This window comes from Haliotis cracherodii, unplaced genomic scaffold (genome assembly GCF_022045235.1).
Source record: "Haliotis cracherodii isolate W230 unplaced genomic scaffold, xgHalCrac1.p SCAF_8, whole genome shotgun sequence".
Classification (NCBI taxonomy): Eukaryota; Metazoa; Mollusca; class Gastropoda; order Lepetellida; family Haliotidae; genus Haliotis; species Haliotis cracherodii.
In genome coordinates, this window is record NW_027266341.1 from 31863134 (window position 1) to 31884190 (window position 21057).

A 21057-nucleotide genomic window follows, 5' to 3' on the forward strand; every position below is an offset into this window, starting at 1 on the left:
TACCATTTAATACTTTATTCGTAATATTTGACTATTATTGCATACTTTTGTCCTTTATTTCAACTTTGTATTTTTTAACTGAATGGCCGCCCTAACGAAGCCTCAGGCCTTGGTGATGAATAGTACCTAGTTTTTGTAAATTACTGTTACATGCTCCACCATAGACGAAGGCGCCGTTATCAAGTTTTGAGCGGATCAGGCAAGTGCAAGAGAGTTGTTTGATCCTCTCGCCACTCAGATACAACTTTCAACAAATCAAGTACCTTCAGACATTTAGATTGAAGTGGTAAGAAAGTTAAATGACTGTCAATGATGAGTCTCAAGAATTTGGCCTCCTTTACAACTTTGATAGGGGTGTCATTCAAAATCAATTCAGGGTCCTTATATGGCTTATAAATTTTGCAGAAATGTATACCATTTGTTTTTGTTTAGAAAAAATAAACCCTTTTCAAAGAGACAAGTTGTGAATTTTATTGCGACAGATTTGTAACTGCCACTTTAAGGTGTGTGTATTTTTACCACAACAAGAAATACTTAAATCATCAATGAAGAGTGATCCATCTATTGAATCACTTAAAACCTTAGGAGGACTATTTATTATAATACGCCAGACAGAGTAACAACAAATACCACCTTTTAACGTCTTTTGGTATGACGCGGCCGGGGATCGAACCCCGGACCCTCCGCTCTCCGGGCGGACGATCTACCACCAGACCACGGAGGCGGTCCATATCCCAAAGACAATGCATAGTGAAGCCTTCAGTCAAATATGGCTTTCAAACCACGTGATTTTTTACATAAGAGTAAGAACAAATTGTGATGAATATTGCAATTTTCAAAACTTTTTGTGAGAAGTTTCAAACAATTTGCAGTGGTGCTGTCAAGGAATATGCCCAAAAAATGAAGCGAAAAATGAAACTTTTAAATGTGTTTCGGAGTGGGTTAAGTACATGATGTTGTCATTGGTAGAATTACATTTTGATGAAAGAATTTGATATGAGTAACAATAAAGCCACATTGGCCAGTTGGTTAACAGAGGAAGACATATCCCAAACCACGAAAAGTACCATCAACTTTTGACTTTGCTCTAAAAACCTGCAGAGATTGCTGGTGCGGCAAATGTACCACCAATGTATCAACAATTAACTGTAAACAAGGAAGAACTTTATTTGTATTCACAGAGAGTAAATGAGACAAGTGGAATTAAAACAATGTGGCCATGGATAGTCAAAACTCAAACGATTTGCTTGAAAGTTTGCAATCTCAGAGAAGAGTTCATATCTGTCAAACTATTCGATTTTGTACACCGCTATCCCACACGACAATCTTAAGGAACCACCTTATTCATTTATCCATAGAGCATTTATCATTAAATGTGGTGACACAGTACACTGAAAGGCAAAAGAAACGTCATGTGGATGTATCACATAAATATCTTTATTTTTAAATGTAAGTAAACACATCGGAGAAAGTCAGAGTTTCACCCACATGAAATTAACAGTCTGGGGAATGTTTTTGCAAATTGTGAATTTGGGGAGGCACCAGAAGACATCACAGCTGGGGGGTTCAAAATCAGTTCCTGGTGTGGCCACCACGGGCGTTGACTACAGCCACACATCTCCTGTACTGTTGATGAAGGCCATTGGGATATTGGCCAATATCCTCAGGAACGCTACACGCAGTTCTGCTGCAGTGGTCGGCCTTGGGCGTACGTCGTTGAGTCGGCGTTGGATCTCATCTCACAAGTGTTCAATGAGATTCAAATCCGGACTGAGGGCAGGCTAAGGCATGATTTGGATGTTGTGCTGCTGGAGGAAGTCCCGGGTGACTCTGGCAGTGTGGGGACGGGTGTTGTCTTGCTGAAAGGTGTGGTTTTGATGACGGGCAAAAAGGGCACGATATGGGGTCTGAGGACTTGTTCAATGTAGCGGAGAGCTGTGATGCCATTACCCCTGCCTGGACCAATATTCTGAAAGACCACAGGTCCCGCTCTCTGGTTCAGTCCGATTCCAACCCAAACCATGATGTTTGGGCCGCCCCACGGGTCTTGTTCCATAACACAAGCATCAGCATAACGGTCGACCCTCCTTCGATCCTGACTCTGCCATCCACCGTTGAAACACAGTAGTGACTTTCATCAGTGAAGATGATTCTTCTCCATTGCTGTTGACGCCAATTTTGATGCTGCCTGGCCCATTGCTGTCGGGCCTGTCGGTGACGATCTCTCAGGATGGGTACACGAGCAGGACGGTGGCACGAGATGTTGTTGGCAGTTTGGCGACGTCGGACTGTTCGATCACTGATGGCACGCTGGTGGTTGTCAATGGTTTGCCGAGCTGTTTCAGTTGCCATTCGGAACCGGTTCTGCAGAAGTTGGCGTATTATGAACCGATCTTGTCTGGGGGTAGTGACTCTAGGACGACCACTACGCGGTCGGTCTTCGGAGGCTTTGGTGGTGTTGTGGCGATGTTGCAAACGATATATCGTTCTGACGTTGACATTAAATGCATTTGCAACGACCTGTGCACTCTGGCCTGCTTGCAGTCTTCCGATCGTTTGTTGTCTCTCATTTCCTGATAATCTTGGCATGGCTGACGAATCGAAATAACGAAAGCCAGCTTAACAGTTTTGGGTGTTTTTTTACCCATACCATCCACGATGTGCACGTTTTTTTTCGGTTTTTGACAAGACTTTACTGCAACTGAGTCCCATTGCACTTTTGTAGGCTGCGTTTGGGCTAAGCACTCCATTTTAAACTCAATTGTTAAACGGACTTTAAGGCAACAAAAAGAAGCAGTAGAACGTCAAATGAGTTTATTGACCACAGAACATGTAACTGCCATTGTCTGTTAAGTTTTATCAGTATTTTCAGAAGTGACGTTTCAATGTTCGACTACCTCATTGATAAGATCAACATGAAATTTGGAATCGATTATGGAATTTCTTTTTCTATATTTATCATGATTATGGAAATAGTTTGTTTTTTTGCAACAGTGAGTGAGTGAGTTTGGTTAAACGCTGCTTTTAACAGTATTCCAGTTATATCACGGCGTGTCAGATTAATGTGGGAGGAAAGCCAGAAATTATGCAGGTCTCAGACGTTTCGGAGACTTCTGAGAAACCCACGAGCAAGGGTATGATGCTGAAAAACCTAAAAACATAATCGGGGCGAACCGGGATTCGAACCCGTAATCATACGGGGTGCAACTCTGCATAGCGAATCGCCGCGCCTTAGACGACTTGACCACCCGTACCCCCTGTATTTGCAACAGGCTACACTCTGAAGATTATACCTTCATCTTTAATATCTGGATATTGGCTTTTCTGACAGATTGTGAAATAAAACAATAGTCGGACTCGTGTAATAGAGTCGGCATTTAGCAGAGATTTCTGATGATAATGAAAAGTGTTTTATTATAAATTTTTACTTCTATATGCGATATTATAGCATCAAGTTTAGGTATTTTTGTAGTGAACACTCTGTTTGAGTGTTTGCTTTTTAACACAGTCAGGAATATTGCTGCCTTGTGTAATAGCTGGATCGGGCATAACAGTTATGTCACCAAGGCGGTATGATTGTACGCAAGTCACCGAGCCTGACCACCCTTTCCTTATAAGTCATCTCTTACGACGAGCATAGGATACTTGTCATCTATTCTTACCCGGAATTCCAAAGGTGCAAAACTATGGTGATAATGTAACCTTCTATGTATGTTCACATCCTATATGAACCCAGCTATACATGGGAACTTCATTCTCCGGTCCCGTCACTGGCTAGTTTACAGTGCAGTCTAATCTTCAGGCTGTTTATGAAACACCCACGTAGTCAATTTACTCAATCATTACAACACATGCAAAACCTCTTTACTCATCGATAGTCCGAGTGTTATGAAAATAACAGAAAATATCACGTTAAATGTTCTCTTTTTCCATTTGTTTTGTCAACTGGATACCCATTATTCTTGCATAATGAGAGGCCTGGTTGAAGAAGGATTGCAATAATGATGGTCGTCTGCCATACCGGTACCACGGTTTGTTTTCAATGTATGAATGTCTTCCACTTTGTAGTTCTGTCATTGCCTCACGATTCGGCTGAAATACTGCCAATGTGACGTTTAATATTAACCCACTCTCTAAACTCACTCTGTCAAGTGGATACATATTCAAGTTATGTGAGAATCTGGAGGCGACAAACCACAGACTGATGTCATGAGCAATGTTCCATGCCATGATGTGCAATCATCTTAGTCACTGATTTACCAACTGATCCATTTGGTTGCCTCTCACAACAAGCACAAGGTGCTTGGAATATATCCAAAGGGATTTAATTAGTAAATACACCACAACAAACACTACTCATGGTGGCGCCCGTCTGTGTCCACAATGTAGCCTGGTGGTTAAAGCATTTGCTCGTCATTCCAATTCTCACTCTCATTACGTTTTCGGAGAAAAGGACCAACTACGAGACGCCTCGTTTAATGAAGCAGTCGCCATGTTTAGGAACTAAAATCAATACGGTCCTATGAACATGTATAGCACATGATCACTGCGAATGTATCATACACGCGGGTAGATTCATGATGCAGAAAAGTTTATTTTATATTGGTTTGTTTATTGATGATATTGAAGAAAAGGTTTTGAATATATAACGATATTTCGATTAACCATATCTTGAGACGTTAATTTGTAAGATAGACCAGAACAGCACATCTGATGCATAAATCACATGCTAGTGGAATCACGGTCTGCGCTTCTTTCCACAGCTGACACAACGTGATATAACCGAAAATACTGTTTCAAGCTGTGTCAAAACACAAACTCTCACTGTTATCTGATGATTCACAAATAGAAACGCTAATGTTGACTGAGAAATCGGTACTTAGAGAACTAAAATGTGAAATCAGTAAATAAACACACAAGGCCAATACACAATCAACACATTATATTAAAATACACAAAAAAGGTTTACAATCACAAAAGCAATAAGATGGCCAGGATATGCGAACACCTGGTATCATTACCATTTGATAGTGATTTATAAACACATGCTCATGATATTGTCGGAATCGTACAATGGACTCTGCTTTATGCAGAGATTTCTATGGGATATGGAAAGGGTTTTGTCCCTTTAATCAAGTAGAATTTTCCCACATATTAAAAGATGGACTTCCATAGTAATGGAAAATGTATCCTCCTTTATAATGCACCTCACTGACTTTTTCTTTTATGAGATAGGACGTAGACAAGGAGATCCAAAATCACAATATTTGTTCCTTTTTGTCATTGAAAATTTGGGTATTATGATTTTTAAAAAAAACCCATTACAATGAGATGAAATAAACATAAACCAGGACAATATGCTGATGAAACCCAGCTCTTGTTAGATGGACCCGGTCTTAAAGCCTCTATTGACAAATTATCCTATTTGTTTTAAATGTCAGGATTGAAAACAATATTGATAACACGAATTTAATTGACGTGTGGTTAACAGGTATTGGTATGACGGATGTTTTGGGGATAACTGTTAATGCTCAATTGGATGATTTATGGGTTATTAGCACAAGGAGAAGTAAAGCTATTCCCAGATTTCGAGGACATTGGGAAAATAGAAGCTTTACTTAGAACTAAGAAACCTAGAAGTGATAAGATAACAGTTATTAAAACATAAGCATTATCAACATTGGTACATATACAACCGACACAAAAAGGGAACTACTGATTTCAATGTAGCTATCCTCGAGCTGGACATATACAACACCGTGGCGTTGCATCTGAACACAATATCTAGTCACAATGAAATTTCACATGATGCATCTGTTTAATCCTTTTAATTGGTATCCGTACTGAACACCATGCTTCATTACGCGAGTGCTTAATTACCTGTGCGCTATTTGTTATTCTTTCAGTACATTTCATCCAACTATCTGTATACTACTTGATATCTTTTACTTGTTGTTGTCAATGTTACTCTCCTGTTTATGACAACACATCATGCATATATCTACCTCTTATCACTTGGTTGTCACACCAGCTTGATTATGATGTGTGACTCTACATGGAAACGTCGCTATATGCAATAAACCAGAAGTTGTTATCCATGAAGTTGTACGTTTTCTTACCTACTCACCATCTTCTAGAATGCCAATCGAACAGTCAGTGATAACAGGCCTAGGTTGGATATCCAGGGTGAGCTTCACATATCCGATGCTTACATTAGACAGTAATACATTCTTGACAACTAAAATTATTAAAACACAATGTTCTGAACTTCTACTGAATCTTTACAGAAACATGTAATATAGATTACATTGCCACAATATAGATAATAATATAGACGTGATTATAGTCACTGAAACAAAGAATAAAATGTTTGTTGCAATGTCTACTGGTTGTGTACTGGCGTTATCGAATTGCTATCCTCATGGTAGTTTTGATGTCTACAAGACAGTAGAATGGGTTACCGTATTCGACGTAAAACGCGCCCCGCTCTAATAAGCGCCCACGGCGATATTTGCTGTACACAAGACTTATTTATTCACGTATAATACACACTAGTGTGTTATATGCACCCTTAAATATGGGCAATTAAATTCTAGAAAAATATATCTGTCGTACATAAACATTTCAGACTGTCAGCAAAAACCTCGAAATTTATCTTACAACTCTGTTTTTTCCACCAAAATAATATTCTAATAAGAGGCCCCCTATTTCTAATTTTGAGAGCGCCCTAGGCGCTTATGACGTCGAGTACGGTTGTTGTAATGTCTACCAGTTGTTGATTCTGTTTCGAGCTTTTCTTCCTCTACACTTGTCACAGAGGAAGAGGATGATGAACACCAGGAGCTCCGTGATCTCCATGACTGTCAAGATGCTGGCTCCGAGGCACAGTCCCATCTGACCACCGATATTGGCTGTGAGAAACAATAGCCCCGTTGTATGAACATCTACATCAATAACAATCATTGAAACTCTGAGGATAAAATTCCACCGTATCATGATAGCTACAGGGTCTCCATATGGTGCAGACCAAGGCCTCTGTTACAAGGGACTGTAGGCCATGTCGGACATTTTGTCCACCTACGAATCGTCACAGTTTATATAAAAATGCGTATCTTTTCTTGATTTAGCACACTTTTCAATGTAATATTCCGACTCTGTAGGGTGTGTAAGTTGGTTTAATTGCGACTAGTATTTCAGTTTCGACTCAAGGGCACAGGTATCATGCCAAAGATTAAATCAAAGAGAATGTGATGTTAGGGGATGAATGATACTTACAAAACAGCGAGGCCACCGTATATTGAGGTTGCTGTGTGATGGATGTTATCATCATCTGGTCGTAAAACACTCTCAGCAACAGGAAGTTGTCTCTGAATAACAGACATCATTAAACACTTATACACCTAGTAGTGAGTTTGTTGGCATTAACGCCGCCGAAATTTTGAAAATCAGTGTGTTATCTGATCAACGCTTGTTAATGTTATTAAGGGAGCCAAACCTTTCAGGAAAATATCTTTCAATTGTGCTATACATGCATCACTGCAAAAAAAATCCATATATACAAGCTTGTATATCCTTTGGAAAGATGATATTTCCAAAGGATATACAAGATTGGAATGATGATATATACAAAAATATACAAGTTTGTATATACGACATACACAAAAATATACAAATTTGTATATATGGTATATCCAAATTTGTTTTCTTTGTATATATTGGTAAAGGGAGGTAATTGTTATGTATTTGTGTATAATTATTATATATATGTGTGCAAATTGAAGTGTTTGAAGTTGAGGCACTGTGTTTCTTTGTATATGTTTGTAAAGGAGGATAATTGTTTTGTATGTGCATAATAGTATCAGCAAGTTACAAAAAACTGATATAGTGGCGTGTAACATTACTGGAATGATTAATTAGTACTCCACGCTGTTAGCGGGAGTACATACTCTCCTTGCAATGATATTGACGGGTAAGCGATTGAGGCGTCTGGTACTTGTCCTGGCGCGGTGCTTGGTATGTGAGTAGACTTTATGGTCAAATGCACAGAGAGGATAGGCTGTCGGGGAAGATTGCATTTTCGGTGACTTGTTTTGAAAGTGTTGAAATCAATTTGTGCTGAGCTTGGATTCGTTTGTACAGGGAGGCCGCGATGTGATTTGTAACATGCTCTCGTGCACATGGCAGATTAGCCAACAGTGTGGATTGCACAGAGGATGAAAACTATTTTATTATTAATTTAAAGTGTTGAATTTGGTTTGTTCTGAGGTGTCGGTTTAATTGTAGGGAAAACATTGTTATAATGTCAAATCTAGGCGGATCGCGGAAAATCGCGTTTTTTTAAAAACGGCAGTCCTCTGAAAAATCCTCTTCAAAATATAATGAAAGATATATTTTTTTAAAATACTCCGAAAATATCTATCGTGTTGCCGGACAACCGTTGCGGATTGTCCTGTTTTCGAGTTTTCAGCATCAAACATACCTTTATTGTTATTCATCACACAATCATGGCATCCTTTCCCGACATCACACGTTTTCTATCCTGAATACTTGCACTATAACGGGGGGGGGGGGGGGGGGGGGGGGGTTTAGATGTCACACAGAAATTGTTAATAATCCAATAATGACTTTTTTATGATAAAGTTGTCTTTTATAAGTGAATGAGATGTTTTACAGTTGTTCATGTGAAAAAACTATGAATGTTTATTCAGCGTATTAATGTTTTATGTTTTACAAAAGATAATAAGTACAAAGGTATGCTTTTCTCAATATGCTTCAACATGGGGAAAGGGACATTGCACGTTTGTGGCAGTATTGCTCCCAGGTGGCGTCCTCGTCCACTAATGCCTACATCCACTAATGCCTACGGCCTACAATAAACAAAGTCATGCACCAGTGATTTTCAGCGACACCTACTATCAGTGCATCATTTCTGCATCATTGCATTAGTTCTTATAGTATATACACCAGCAGATGATGATTTCAAAGAAATTTCAAAGAGTTCATTCCTAACATGGGTATGTTGTTTTCATTGTGTAGGCATTATTCCACACTGTTTTATTTATTTGTAGGCAATAGTAACTGTAGGCAAAAGTGGACTTAGGCATTAGTGGCTGGAACCCAGGTGGCCGGGTGCGCAGAAACTATTCCCGATTTTTTAAAAGTACTGATTTAACTCCGAAATTTTACATCCGCCATCTTTGTTTTTTTTACTTTTGCCACTGTTACATTTGTTGGTATGAATATTGTCCAAACGACACAAAATTGCTTAAAATGCAATCAAATGTTCAAAACATTTCTTGGGGCTCAGTCTAATATCGTTAGCAAAGTCAACAAACTACGACCATAAATGTAATGTACAACAGGCGCAAGAAAATGTTAAAAAATTCTTACAAATACAAATGATAAGAAGTCGAATATGAATACTTATATCTGTACTTTTTAGAACAAGAAATTGACACATTGACTTATTCAGATTAAATTGATATGTTCTTTACTTATGTAAATGCAAAATGATAAAAAATAATTAACAGTGAGATACTATCACTATTGTGCAAAGCATCCAGTCCCAATGAAAGTGAACAGCATGCCGATGTTATACAAAGCAATCATATAACATATCGCAACTGATAGTTCTAAACAATCAGGCAATCAACATAATAACGGTATCAGTGGGCACATCGTGATATTTGAAGATAAAAAATGATAACACATGTCAGCAGTCTGGGAAGTAAAACACAGCATCTTGACAATGAACAAAAAGAAGAAGAAGAAGAAGAATAGTTTATTAAATACGCATCACGATGCGATGGCGTATCCCGAGGACTCGGTTACGACTCTTCTAAAAAAACCAACAACTTTATTTACAATTGCATTTCAAATTTATAATGCATTTGTATGTATATCCATGTATATGCTCATGAGCAATGGAGGAGAATATGTGAAAATCAAATTCAAATTTATTCCGATAACCCTTAAGCAACGTGTCAGTATTATAGCTTGATGTATTAGAACAACACTATTTGGGAATGCCAGGTGCTACTGGTAGTGTTGGGTATGCTTACCCTTTTTGAAGATTCACTCTTTGTAATTCGACATCAAACGGATTACATCACACTCTGAGTAAACAATCTCATTTAACCCTTAATTAGTTAATTAATCTGCAGTATATTGTATCACTTAGTATTGCCTTAACGAGGAGTAATCCCTTGTCAGTTGTTGGTGAGTGATCAATTGGAGAAAGGGATTAGCCTTACTCACAATAAATTAACATTTCACACTGCAACAGAAGAGATTATCGATCATTATGCCTTTATAAGAAAGTGAAAAAGATAAAGATTGAATGATACATAACGGGCCGGGCCTGCATTTTATAGCCTGCAAGAATCGTCACTGTAAACTAATAGAAGATTAATTTTAATTTTACAGAATATTCAACTGCTAAGTTTATGATAAAGTGTTGAAGTAGCATTAGATATGTTTGAGATTACAGTTTTCAATTAACTGTATAATGTAGCTTGCTGTCTTTGAGAGAGTCAGTATCTGTAGAGCTGGCTTGGTCTAATTGATATTCAGTCCCTGGGACACAAATGTTGTTTACTAGCATTGTATTGTGAGCAGCCGGATGCGTAAATGATATGTAATATATTTCCGTATTATATTTTATAGTACTTGTTGTTTTAATATTGTTAACAACAGAGAGAACGAAGAATTTTCTTTTTGTAAAACCATAACAGCATGCATATGTTCTAGCAAAAGGAAACTTGATAAATATTCATTTTGCTTAATTTCTACTTTGGAAAACTTATTTGGAGCTCTGAAAGCTTGACGCTGTATAATTCGGGACGCGCATGGTTGGATGCAAACTAAATGTTTAATTCTCGCAAATTAAGACACCAGCAGCGGTATAGGAGCATATATCTAATGTCATTCAATACAGAATAATACATGAAGATGTTTCAATGTTAAGATTAAATATATCTAACGATATGGAAATTATTTCTTGATAACTGTTTTTAATCTTTGATCTTTTGGGAAAATAATAGTGGAACTGGTTGAGTGACTAACGTATTCTACATTAAAAAGTGACAGATACGTGATTTACATCATTAAAATTTAAAGTGATACAGTGATACAATCATAAGTGAGGGTTGTGATTTATTTAGGAACGAAGTCAGTATTTGGGGAATTAACTTATAAAATAATGTAATTCATTTATTTATATGAAGTACAAATGCATCAATCCTAAATCACCCGACTTATTGAATGTTATTTCGTGAATACACAAATTGCATAACACATTCCCTGAGGACAAACCCAAATGGCCCGTGCCTTTGTGACAGGTGTTAATTAGAGAATGTATTGCCACCACATTATGTCCCGGCACTTTTATGACATGTAATGAACCTAGTCGGTCCCTGAATCTGTAACAACAACATTGGTCTTATAAAATCAAAGTAGCATAAATGTTACGTAATTCGTATTAAAAAAATGACTGATAAATATAACATGAATATAATTGCCCTTTTGGGGATAACATAATATTGGGAAAATATACTTAAAAGTACATGATTAAAGAATTTCGGAATCAACTGTTTCTTGTATTTATGACCGACTTCACACAAACTGAATAATTAAACATGTGTTTATATAGCTATAATTACATGCATGACACCTACATTATCATGAAATAATAACGTTCGTCATGTTTGTTTATCTGTACATTTCGTTGTTATTGGTATCCTGGGGATGTTGTAATTATACACGTGTTCTGATCTTATTTGTCGTAGAATACATGAAAAACGATTGGTCAACAGTTTGGTGCGGTCGATGGAAAGGTATTCAATTACTAAGAAAAGCTATTTAACTGTTTAATACTCAATACGTGTCTTAAAATATGAATTAATTCTTAAGTTATAACATTAGTGCAAATTCACCCGAACGTACGATGTACATGGACCGATTTCAAAATAGCTAAATTGACAAATTGTTTTCCATAAACCACTGAATATAAACTCACTTAGCTTTTAGAATAGAAAGGCGAATCGTTTCTTAATATATTGTCTTTTAAGCCGATGGAAGTTTAAATTCCTACAACCGAGTCCGAGGCGATAAAGGATTATGTGACAAAATCTAAGATCATGGCTTAACTGCATATAAGTCACACTGTCCAAGTTTAATAATCCTCTATATCAGATGACTATTCCAATCATTAATGGTATCAGGTAGGAATAACTTGGCAAAGCATTCTGTTCTACAACATATAGCCTGTATATTGGTTTGATTTCTATAAATGTAATTACTAACAGCAAAGATGTTTTCCATCTTGTAAAAAGGTGTAATGGCTGTGTTAGTTTCTCTATATATTTTCTCGTGGCCTGCACCCCTTATCGCCCCACAAATAGTCCGTATAGTCCGTATTGAGTGAGTGAGTTAAAATTTAACGTCTCATCGGCAATATTTCAGCGTCCGGAATGAATCTTAGTGTAAACATTCTAGGATTCATTCTTGTTCTTGGTAAATCATCCCAAATATGGGCATTATATGCTTGTTCATAACTTCTAACGATTTATGTGAAAGGAGTTATTTAACTGAGTGAGTGAGTATGGTTTACGGCGGTGGACACCAGAAAGGTATCTAAGACTTCTTAAGGCAATTAATCGAGGGATTTCCTTTTTAACTCGTCAATATCAGAATCTGACTGAAATATTATTCCCAAAGTTATAAATATTAATTCCTTTCATTTTAAGATTAGGTTTTGCACATGGGAAGACTTTGATTTAACGTGAAATAGAAAGCTTCTGTTTTCTCTGGATTCAATTTTACTTACTTTCATCCATTTGGTAATTTTCTCCAAATCAGCATTAATATTTTACGCAGTAGTATTTGGAATTGTCCCTTTGGGGAATTGTCTGGACCCCACCGCAAACACGGTAAACAGAAATTCCAATGTGAATCATATGTACTATAGTTTGTTGGCTCGACATGCACGACTCCATAATTTTAGTTATAATGTAAAACTCATAGTAATATAAAATTATATTTAAAACAAATAATTAATGTATTTTACATGGGAGACGAAGCGACACACATTGTATTTTATAATAATGCACAATTTTGAATGCTTTAAACCTGTTGCATTAAACAAATACTGGATTTGATGTAGTCATATAGTGAATCAATATGTGTCTAGTCTTCCAAATGTTCTATTGCGAACACATATAGTGTCAGCGCTCATGATCGCCATATCTATGAATGAATAGAAATATCATCATTAATAAACTCACCTGAGCTCACTGTGTGTTCTGAAGACAAATCGCCGTTAGGCATCCTGCACGGCTTCGTTCACCCTCAAATGTACCATAGAAATCTGCGATTGTGCGTGTTCAATGTTCGAATGCATTTTTGCGACAGGCGTTCGTTTATTTATTAAAATTCCACTAATTCATTAATCACATTGAGTTGCTCGCCTCTTCTCCAGTTGCTCACACTCTCAACTGATGTAGCTGCCTTGATTAACTGGAGTCCGGATGTACCTAATTACAAACTCTGTTCTAATTATGCTAATCGTGGAAGTGCATTATACTGGATGACAAACTTAGTAATCCTTTCACACTAATGATCCTTGTTTACAATGAACGCATGCCAATTGACTAAACAAACATCCTTAAGTAGAAGTATCACAATGGACGGTGTGTACAACTGTTTGACAAACAATATCAACCAATATTTCATATTTAGAATCACCATTACATGAAATCACAGAAACATATATATTAAATTTTACTTTGAAAACTCCAGAACTAATGTCGTGAACGTAATAGAATAGGAATTTATTCCAACGATGTGTTTCCTATATATGTTTCCTTGTACAATTTTAAATTCATGGATTTTTTATCTATTATTTTGCAATGATCGTGACAATCGCTAAAAGGTTACTCTCTTGCTATTCCGTTTTGTGATTATTCTAGTTTAGACAGCGACAGCCTCTCGTTATACAACCAGTGCTTTTCTAACCCCGATTTATTTAAGACAGCGTCTGTCATTCGCTATACAAACAGTGTTTTTTCTAACCCCGATTTAGGTAAGACAGCGGCAGCCTTTCCCCATACAAACAGTGCTTTTCTAACCCCGACCTAGTTAAGACAGCGGCAGCCTTTCATTATACAAACAGTGCTTTTCTAACCCCAATTAAGTTTATACAGCGGCAGCCTTTCGTTAAACAAACAGTGCTTTTCTAACTCCGACCTAATTAAAACAGCAGCAGCCTTTCGTTATACAAACAGTGCTTTTTCAAACCGCAATCTAATTAAGACAGCGGTATTATTTACATTATCTGTTACTAAAATCTGCACAAATGTTCTATTTCTTATGTAAAATGCTGTCAACATAAAGAAATAAAAATTATTTCATAACACTCCAAATATAGTTGCCATAATAAAATAGTATTAACGTATTATTGTCACTTGCAAAAATACTGTTCGGTAACATTAGTTTCAAACCACAAGAAACAATCTTACAAGTTCAAAAAATTCAATGAAGCAGTGGTAAAATCTATCCATATATACAAAATTGTATAGTTTTGGAAATACCAACTATACAAAATTGTATATTTTGGAAATATCAAATATACAAAATTGTATATTTTGTATATATGGGTATTTTTTCTTGTGCATATTGTGCTACACATGTGTTATACATGCCTATTAAGAAACATAAGGCATTATATTTAAGGTAATTTAAGCATGCACAAGTTGTATGTGTTATTTATTTGCAGCTGTTATTGAGTAATTGACTCGTGAAATGGATAAGGAATGAAAGAATGCTTTGAAACAATTATGCATTTTTATGCACATCTACGGCGGGAAATATATAACCATTGGTGTTTTCAACATTTGTATTTTGGAAACAAAGATTGGTCTATACGAAGTCTTACGTCACGGTCTCCTTGTTCTCTGCCCCCGTGATGTTGAGGAATTTGTTGATAAAGACTTTTGCTGGGAAGGAACTGGAGGACACCTGGGTAGTGTAGCTGTCAAACGTGCACTCGCTGACACACCCACATTCCCCCACGAAGCTACTATTGTTGATCGTTTGACCTTGTAAAAGAAAATTGCATCAAGCAATAATTAAACAGTGTAACACGTTTTGGATATTCTCAAATATAAACAACTTGAGTAGGCCCTGCTCGTAGTTTCTGCAACAGGTATGTCTGATTTTGCGTGAACTTTTAATATACCCCACTGCCAAAGAAGATGCCTAAGCTTATTGTACGAGAATGACTCTACTGTTATCGTAAACATACAGTCTACTCACTAAGAAAGGGCTTGTAACAACTATCCTGTTTCGCCAGCGAGCACCTGGGACCATCCTCTGCAATGAAAATTAATAAATACTTGCGGTGAAGTGTTAGGAACATAATGCAAATAGCTTTTTCCTAAGGCGTGTAGGTGTTGGAACATGTTTATGTTGTGGTGTTTGATGGAGGGTGATCATGGGGATGGGTAATGGTGTTGGCGATCGTGGATAGTGTTATAGTTAGTTAGTTATTTCGTGGAAAGTATGCACTGCCACATGAAAATAGACTATACATGTTCGTTTGTACTGATAAAGTCTCACAAACTGGTTTTATTGTCTTTAGTTGAGATAATAGCTTAGATGTTTGACAGTTGCAAGCATGGTTTACATGGAACCTGTCACGCTGGATAGATGGGCAAGTTGATGACACCCGTTAACGAAGTGGATTTTGAAAACATTCTTGCAAAGACGCAATATCTTAATAACCGTCACAGAATGAATCTCTTAATCGAATGTCGATACGATTTTATCGCTTTTTGTGTAAACACAGAAACCGCCTTGGTCAGAGTCCAGAATGATGAGTTGCATGTAACGAGGGAATGGATAGCAACACACTTCTTGAATTTGGGCGAGGACAAAACAGAGCTATTTATCATCTGCACAAAATCCTTGCATTTTTTTCTTGTTCTTCCTGAATTAGGTATTGGAGATGGTGTGGACAAACCCAACCATAGTGCCAGAAACAGGGGCATCATTATGGATCCGCTCTAAGCTTGGATCAGCATATCACAGTCATATGCAAATGTGCATCGCAGACAAATCTGGAGATATGCCAACGTTGAGGTGATGAAAAGTATTGATAAAATCTTTTGTGGTCTCCAGGTTGGAGTATTGACACTCCTTCTTCAACAGTCTACCACAGATGGATGCGTAACAATTACAGCTGCAGGACCTATGACAGGAACACTGGCGTGAGAACACACCACTCACAATATTGACTGAACATCACTGGCTGCCAATCTAACAAAGAATGCAATTCAAACTACACATTGCTCAACAAGGCAATGCACACATCGGCTTCTGCCTACTTACAGGAACTGATAGTACCATACAAGCCAGCACATTCTCTCCGATTAAAAGACCAACATCTGCTATTGGTACCAAAGTCACGTGCCAAAACACGTTCACAATAAAATTTAATATCAACGATAAGATAAAATCCAATTAAAATTTTGACTGACTAATATTTTTGTTGCGTTTTGTAGACTTTAACCGTTTGGTTAAAATTTGGCAAATTTGTTGCAGTGTTTCGCTGCAGTGGACAATGGTACCAAGATGTCACAATCAGGAACTGGTTTGGTGGTGGCTCACTGGTGTTATGGGGGGGGGGGGGGGGGGGGGGGTAGGTATGGGTAGGGGGCAGCTTAAGGTCGATCTACCGAACCCCACTGTATCATGTCAATAATGGAAATCTGACGGATATTCACTTTAGGGATGAGAATCTTTGGTCACTTGTTCTCCCTGCTTTTACTGTCATTGGCCACATCCCAGGATGATAATGCTCGTTCTGTGGTTACTGCCTTCATCAACCAAAATGGGATCACAAGAATTCATTGAGCTGCCTATTCCCCAGATATGGCACCGATCGAACACCCGTGAGACATACTGGGATGACGTTTGCTTGCAAATCACCCTCCTCTTGTCAACCTGCAACAACTCGTCCAGTGTCTGCTAACTGATCAACAAACAAGACCCCAGCAGTAAATAGAATTTTCATTCTTGTGACTATATGAATGGCACTACTGGGTTTGAAGGTGATTTCCTTGCTCACAGATGTGACCACCTGACGTCCATACTTGATCGCTATTGGACGAATTCAATAAAAATCGTTAGTTTTCAAAATTGTATATTCTCTTTTTGTGTCCAATACCAAAAACACACGTCTCACGTTTTTCTTTCAGAGCCTTGAAGGACTCACATTGCTTGTGATTGATGAGATAACTGGAATGCCATATGGCATAGAACGTAACTTGATGTACAATCGTCTCTTTACCACAAAAGCAAACAGTACTATGTATTACTTAAAATCTTCATAACGTTTCGGGTACCGTTTCTGACTCCAGATAGCAACCCTATCAGGTAAAAGTAATTGACTGTTGAATATGAACTACTTCTCAAATACACAGGTGATGAAAACGTTTATAAATTGAGTCAAAAACATACGTGGATCAGAAGGTCCAACACATCCACACTTGTTGAAGACCTTCATCTGAACACACTCCATGATGCAATGCTTGTAGGTGTAGTAGGAGTAGTACTTGAGAGGGTTCACAAACTTGGAAGAGGTTGTGTCCACACATTCCATGTCATCAAATGCCATGTGGGGAAGGGGCTGGTACAGATACTACAAACAATGCCGCAAGGTATTTGTGTCTTTGAAATCAATGTCTTGAAATGTAAGACCAAATTGCATCAGTTGTGACAAGCATTAACATAAAAAAAACATAAAACCATTTTAATATATAAATTTAATTGATTTTGACTATATTATGTTAAAGGTTAAGACACGACACTTGCACACAGCCACTTATAGGTTTTAAAGTAAAAGACGTCAAATGAACACTTGTCTCCTTCAAACATCTCTTTAACAAAACATGCTCATATATATATATGTTTTTATTAATACACTTTTCAAACTTTGTATGAAAATCCTTGGAAATTGCTATAGGCATGGGGGTACAAATAACGTCCCCTGTCTAATGAAAAAGGGAGATTTCAAAATAAAACTGGGCGTGAATGTAAATGTGTGTAAAGCGCTGTAATAGACAAGTTCAAAGTCATCTAATTGTGATCGTTCCCCCCTGCATGCCAAGCTTCTACTATAGGCAACAACACGTCACGATGCAATCAAAGTAGTTATTTAGAATTACTCACCTCAAATTTTTGCAATGCAACATATGTAGAAAACCCTGGAGCGGCCATCACAACGGTGGAGCTTGCCTCTGGATGTAGGCGTGGATTATGGAGTAATATCTGCATACACACAACACAAGATTTTCTTACTTTGAGCTTGACATTGTGATCTAGTTTGCCTTCAACACGCCCCAAAACACCAAAGCTGTAAGGTATTCATACACATATCATATTGCAATAAAACAGTGACAAATTCACATCGATCTGCTACAGTGTTTGTGAAGTGTGTGCTTTACTGGTCTCCTGTCTAAGTGGACGTGTAATGAGCTGGAACCAGTTTAGGATAAGCACCGCTTGATCTATCCTAAGCATCTGCCATAAATGAAGCTCGAGGTCAATTCAGAGTTGAACTGAAACAATTTATATTATGGCTCGATGACCATGAGGTTGCATTGCACAAACTATTTCAAGCACTATTCCATGTGATACGTATCAGGTTGGTTCAACAGTTCCACATTATGAAACATTAAGATATTTACTTTTCAGTTTGAAGTATGTTCAAAGGGCGTTTATCCCAAATCAGTTACTTAGACAAGGGTGAATTTACCTTAATCCCCGCGGCCATGTTGCTCATGAATGCGTAGTGGTCCTGATTGATGTTTAAAAGAACGGCAAGGTTCATGGCGTGGCCCGCAATCCGCACTTGGACGATTTCACTGACATTGAAGTTGAAGGTGTGGCACAATCCCTCATTAGTGAAAATAGGTCGGAACTTGGTCATGCAATCAAATTCTTCACCACCAAAGTAACATTCAGTCAGCATCTTGGATCCTTCCATTGACATATTCCTCCACCATTCTAAAGACAATGGTTTCTGAAACTCATCTGAAACAGGAAATGAGCTTTCATTCATCGATCCAAAAAATTTATTGAAGAAATAGTTCTCCATTTCTGGATAAACGCCAAGACGAGTCATGTTGAGGGTGCATCTGTTGCAGATGGTGACGGCGGGGAACTCGATGGAGCTCCTGATTTTGGGTGTGACCTTGGTGAAAGTTGGGTAGCTGTAGTAGTCCCCTATCTCCTCGATAAGGTTATAGACGAGAAACGCCGTAGTTGAACACATAGATAACATCCAAAGCAATCTGTAGAAGGAATAAAACTAGAGTGAGTATAGTTAGATTGTCAGAAATATCAAACGGATTTGGTATGTATACGTCACCAGGCCTATGAGAGTGTAAATAGATATGGAGTTGATAAACAATTGGGCATCAACCAACGAATATCGCATGCACAGTATTACCCTTACCCAGGGATATGTAAGTACACCTTATCTTTGTTTAATTTGCTCCTTACAACAATGCATGTTTATTGTTTTTCTAAAAAGGAGAGAACACACCCAACCGAAATAATCTTGGTTAATCACATTATGATCATTACAACACAAACTTCTTTGTTACTTCCATTCTTTTTTTCAAGAATTGCAAAATCCATAGCTCTAAGATCGATATGAAAACGTGGGTCAAGGTATAGAAATTATTTAAACGATTCTAGTGATAAGGTGATAAAGTCACTATCCTAGAGCGAGCCACCCATCTGGACACAATGGGAAAAGGAATGCACCCTGGTTCAATGCACTGGTAACATTTTACATAAAAGCAAGTACGTAAGTATAGTCGCCTTTTACGGCAAGAATGGGTTGCTGAAAACGTATTCTACCCCGGATCTTCACGGGGTAATTATGTAATATTCTGCATCAACACAAATCGTTCTTAGCCTTTGTTAAGTTGATCCAAACACACCAGCAAGAACACCAAGCCACTAATATATATATTACACACACATACACATACATATATATATCTATATATATCTATATTAAGTACAACCACACCTACCCACGAATGCTGAACGGGCTGATCGAAGGGGGTTTAATCTTATTAACTGCATGGAGGCCTGTAGACTGACTGAATTCGATCCATAGATCTTTCAGTCCATACTTTGGCGAAGGTCGGTCTGCATCAAACGAGACAGTCTCTATCTTCTCAGCCAAATTCATTGTTTCTGAAGGCGAAAGATGATTCCATAATGAGACCACACCTAGTAGGGTAAACAACAAATACAGAAATGTTCATAGTTCAGATGCTTATAAATGCGTTACAATTACCATGCTCAAACAGCCGGAGCTCTGATCTCCATTTATAATAGTGGGTTGTCATCACTCCTACGCATAGGTATGCCAGTATAGTAATTGTCAACTTATTCTGACATGAACAACCTAAACGTTGTATCATTGTTAATCGGGGCTAACGGATTGGAGATTTCGTTACTGAAAGGGTATACAAAATGGTTAAGGTTTTAATATTTAACGTCGAAGTCGGCAACATTCTTTTAAGAGACGCATACTTATTTGATAATGTTATACTCTTTACATGGCTGCAATATGGGAATAAGGGTGATGTATTGCCTTTAAGTAATTCACTCGACAGTGAATAACTGTAAACAAAATGGTTAAACAATATTTCAAAAACTACTTTATCTAAATGTATTATTTACAATGACTATTGTCTTAATACTACGACCTATTTTCACTTTATTTTTCGTGACAAAGGAGTAATGAAAGCAAAACATAGGCAGTTTAGAAGCCCTCCTCAATGTATGTATATGAATATTGGTGTGACTCTAAATAATCTCATCCTGCACAATACTATGGACAATAAACAGACCTATCATGTCCACAGAGTGTGTGAGTATAAGACTTGAATATAGATACCAACAGAAAATATGGGAACTGATGAAGTGATAGTGAAAGTGTAGTGACGATAAAATATATTTCTTTCCTGTAGATCA

The 21057-nt window shown here is 37.6% G+C and overlaps 2 protein-coding genes across 2 annotated transcripts; both read right to left on the reverse strand.

Annotated features, from left to right (window-relative positions):
- Positions 1–1998: 1998 nt before the first annotated feature.
- Positions 1999–2589, reverse strand: LOC139450946 (uncharacterized). The gene has a single exon (XM_071232770.1). The coding sequence runs from the start codon at positions 2587–2589 to the stop codon at positions 1999–2001; it is 591 nt and encodes a 196-aa protein (XP_071088871.1).
- A 4126-nt stretch (positions 2590–6715) lies between these two features.
- On the reverse strand, positions 6716–20266 carry LOC139450559 (acid-sensing ion channel 1A-like). The gene is made up of 8 exons (XM_071232315.1): positions 20106–20266; positions 18815–19352; positions 18229–18327; positions 17518–17698; positions 15313–15369; positions 14933–15095; positions 7276–7367; positions 6716–6911 (listed from the first exon to the last, which is right to left on the reverse strand). Exons 1-8 carry the CDS (start codon positions 20264–20266, stop codon positions 6766–6768), a joined length of 1437 nt encoding a protein of 478 aa, XP_071088416.1. The 3' UTR covers positions 6716–6765.
- Positions 20267–21057: the final 791 nt, after the last annotated feature.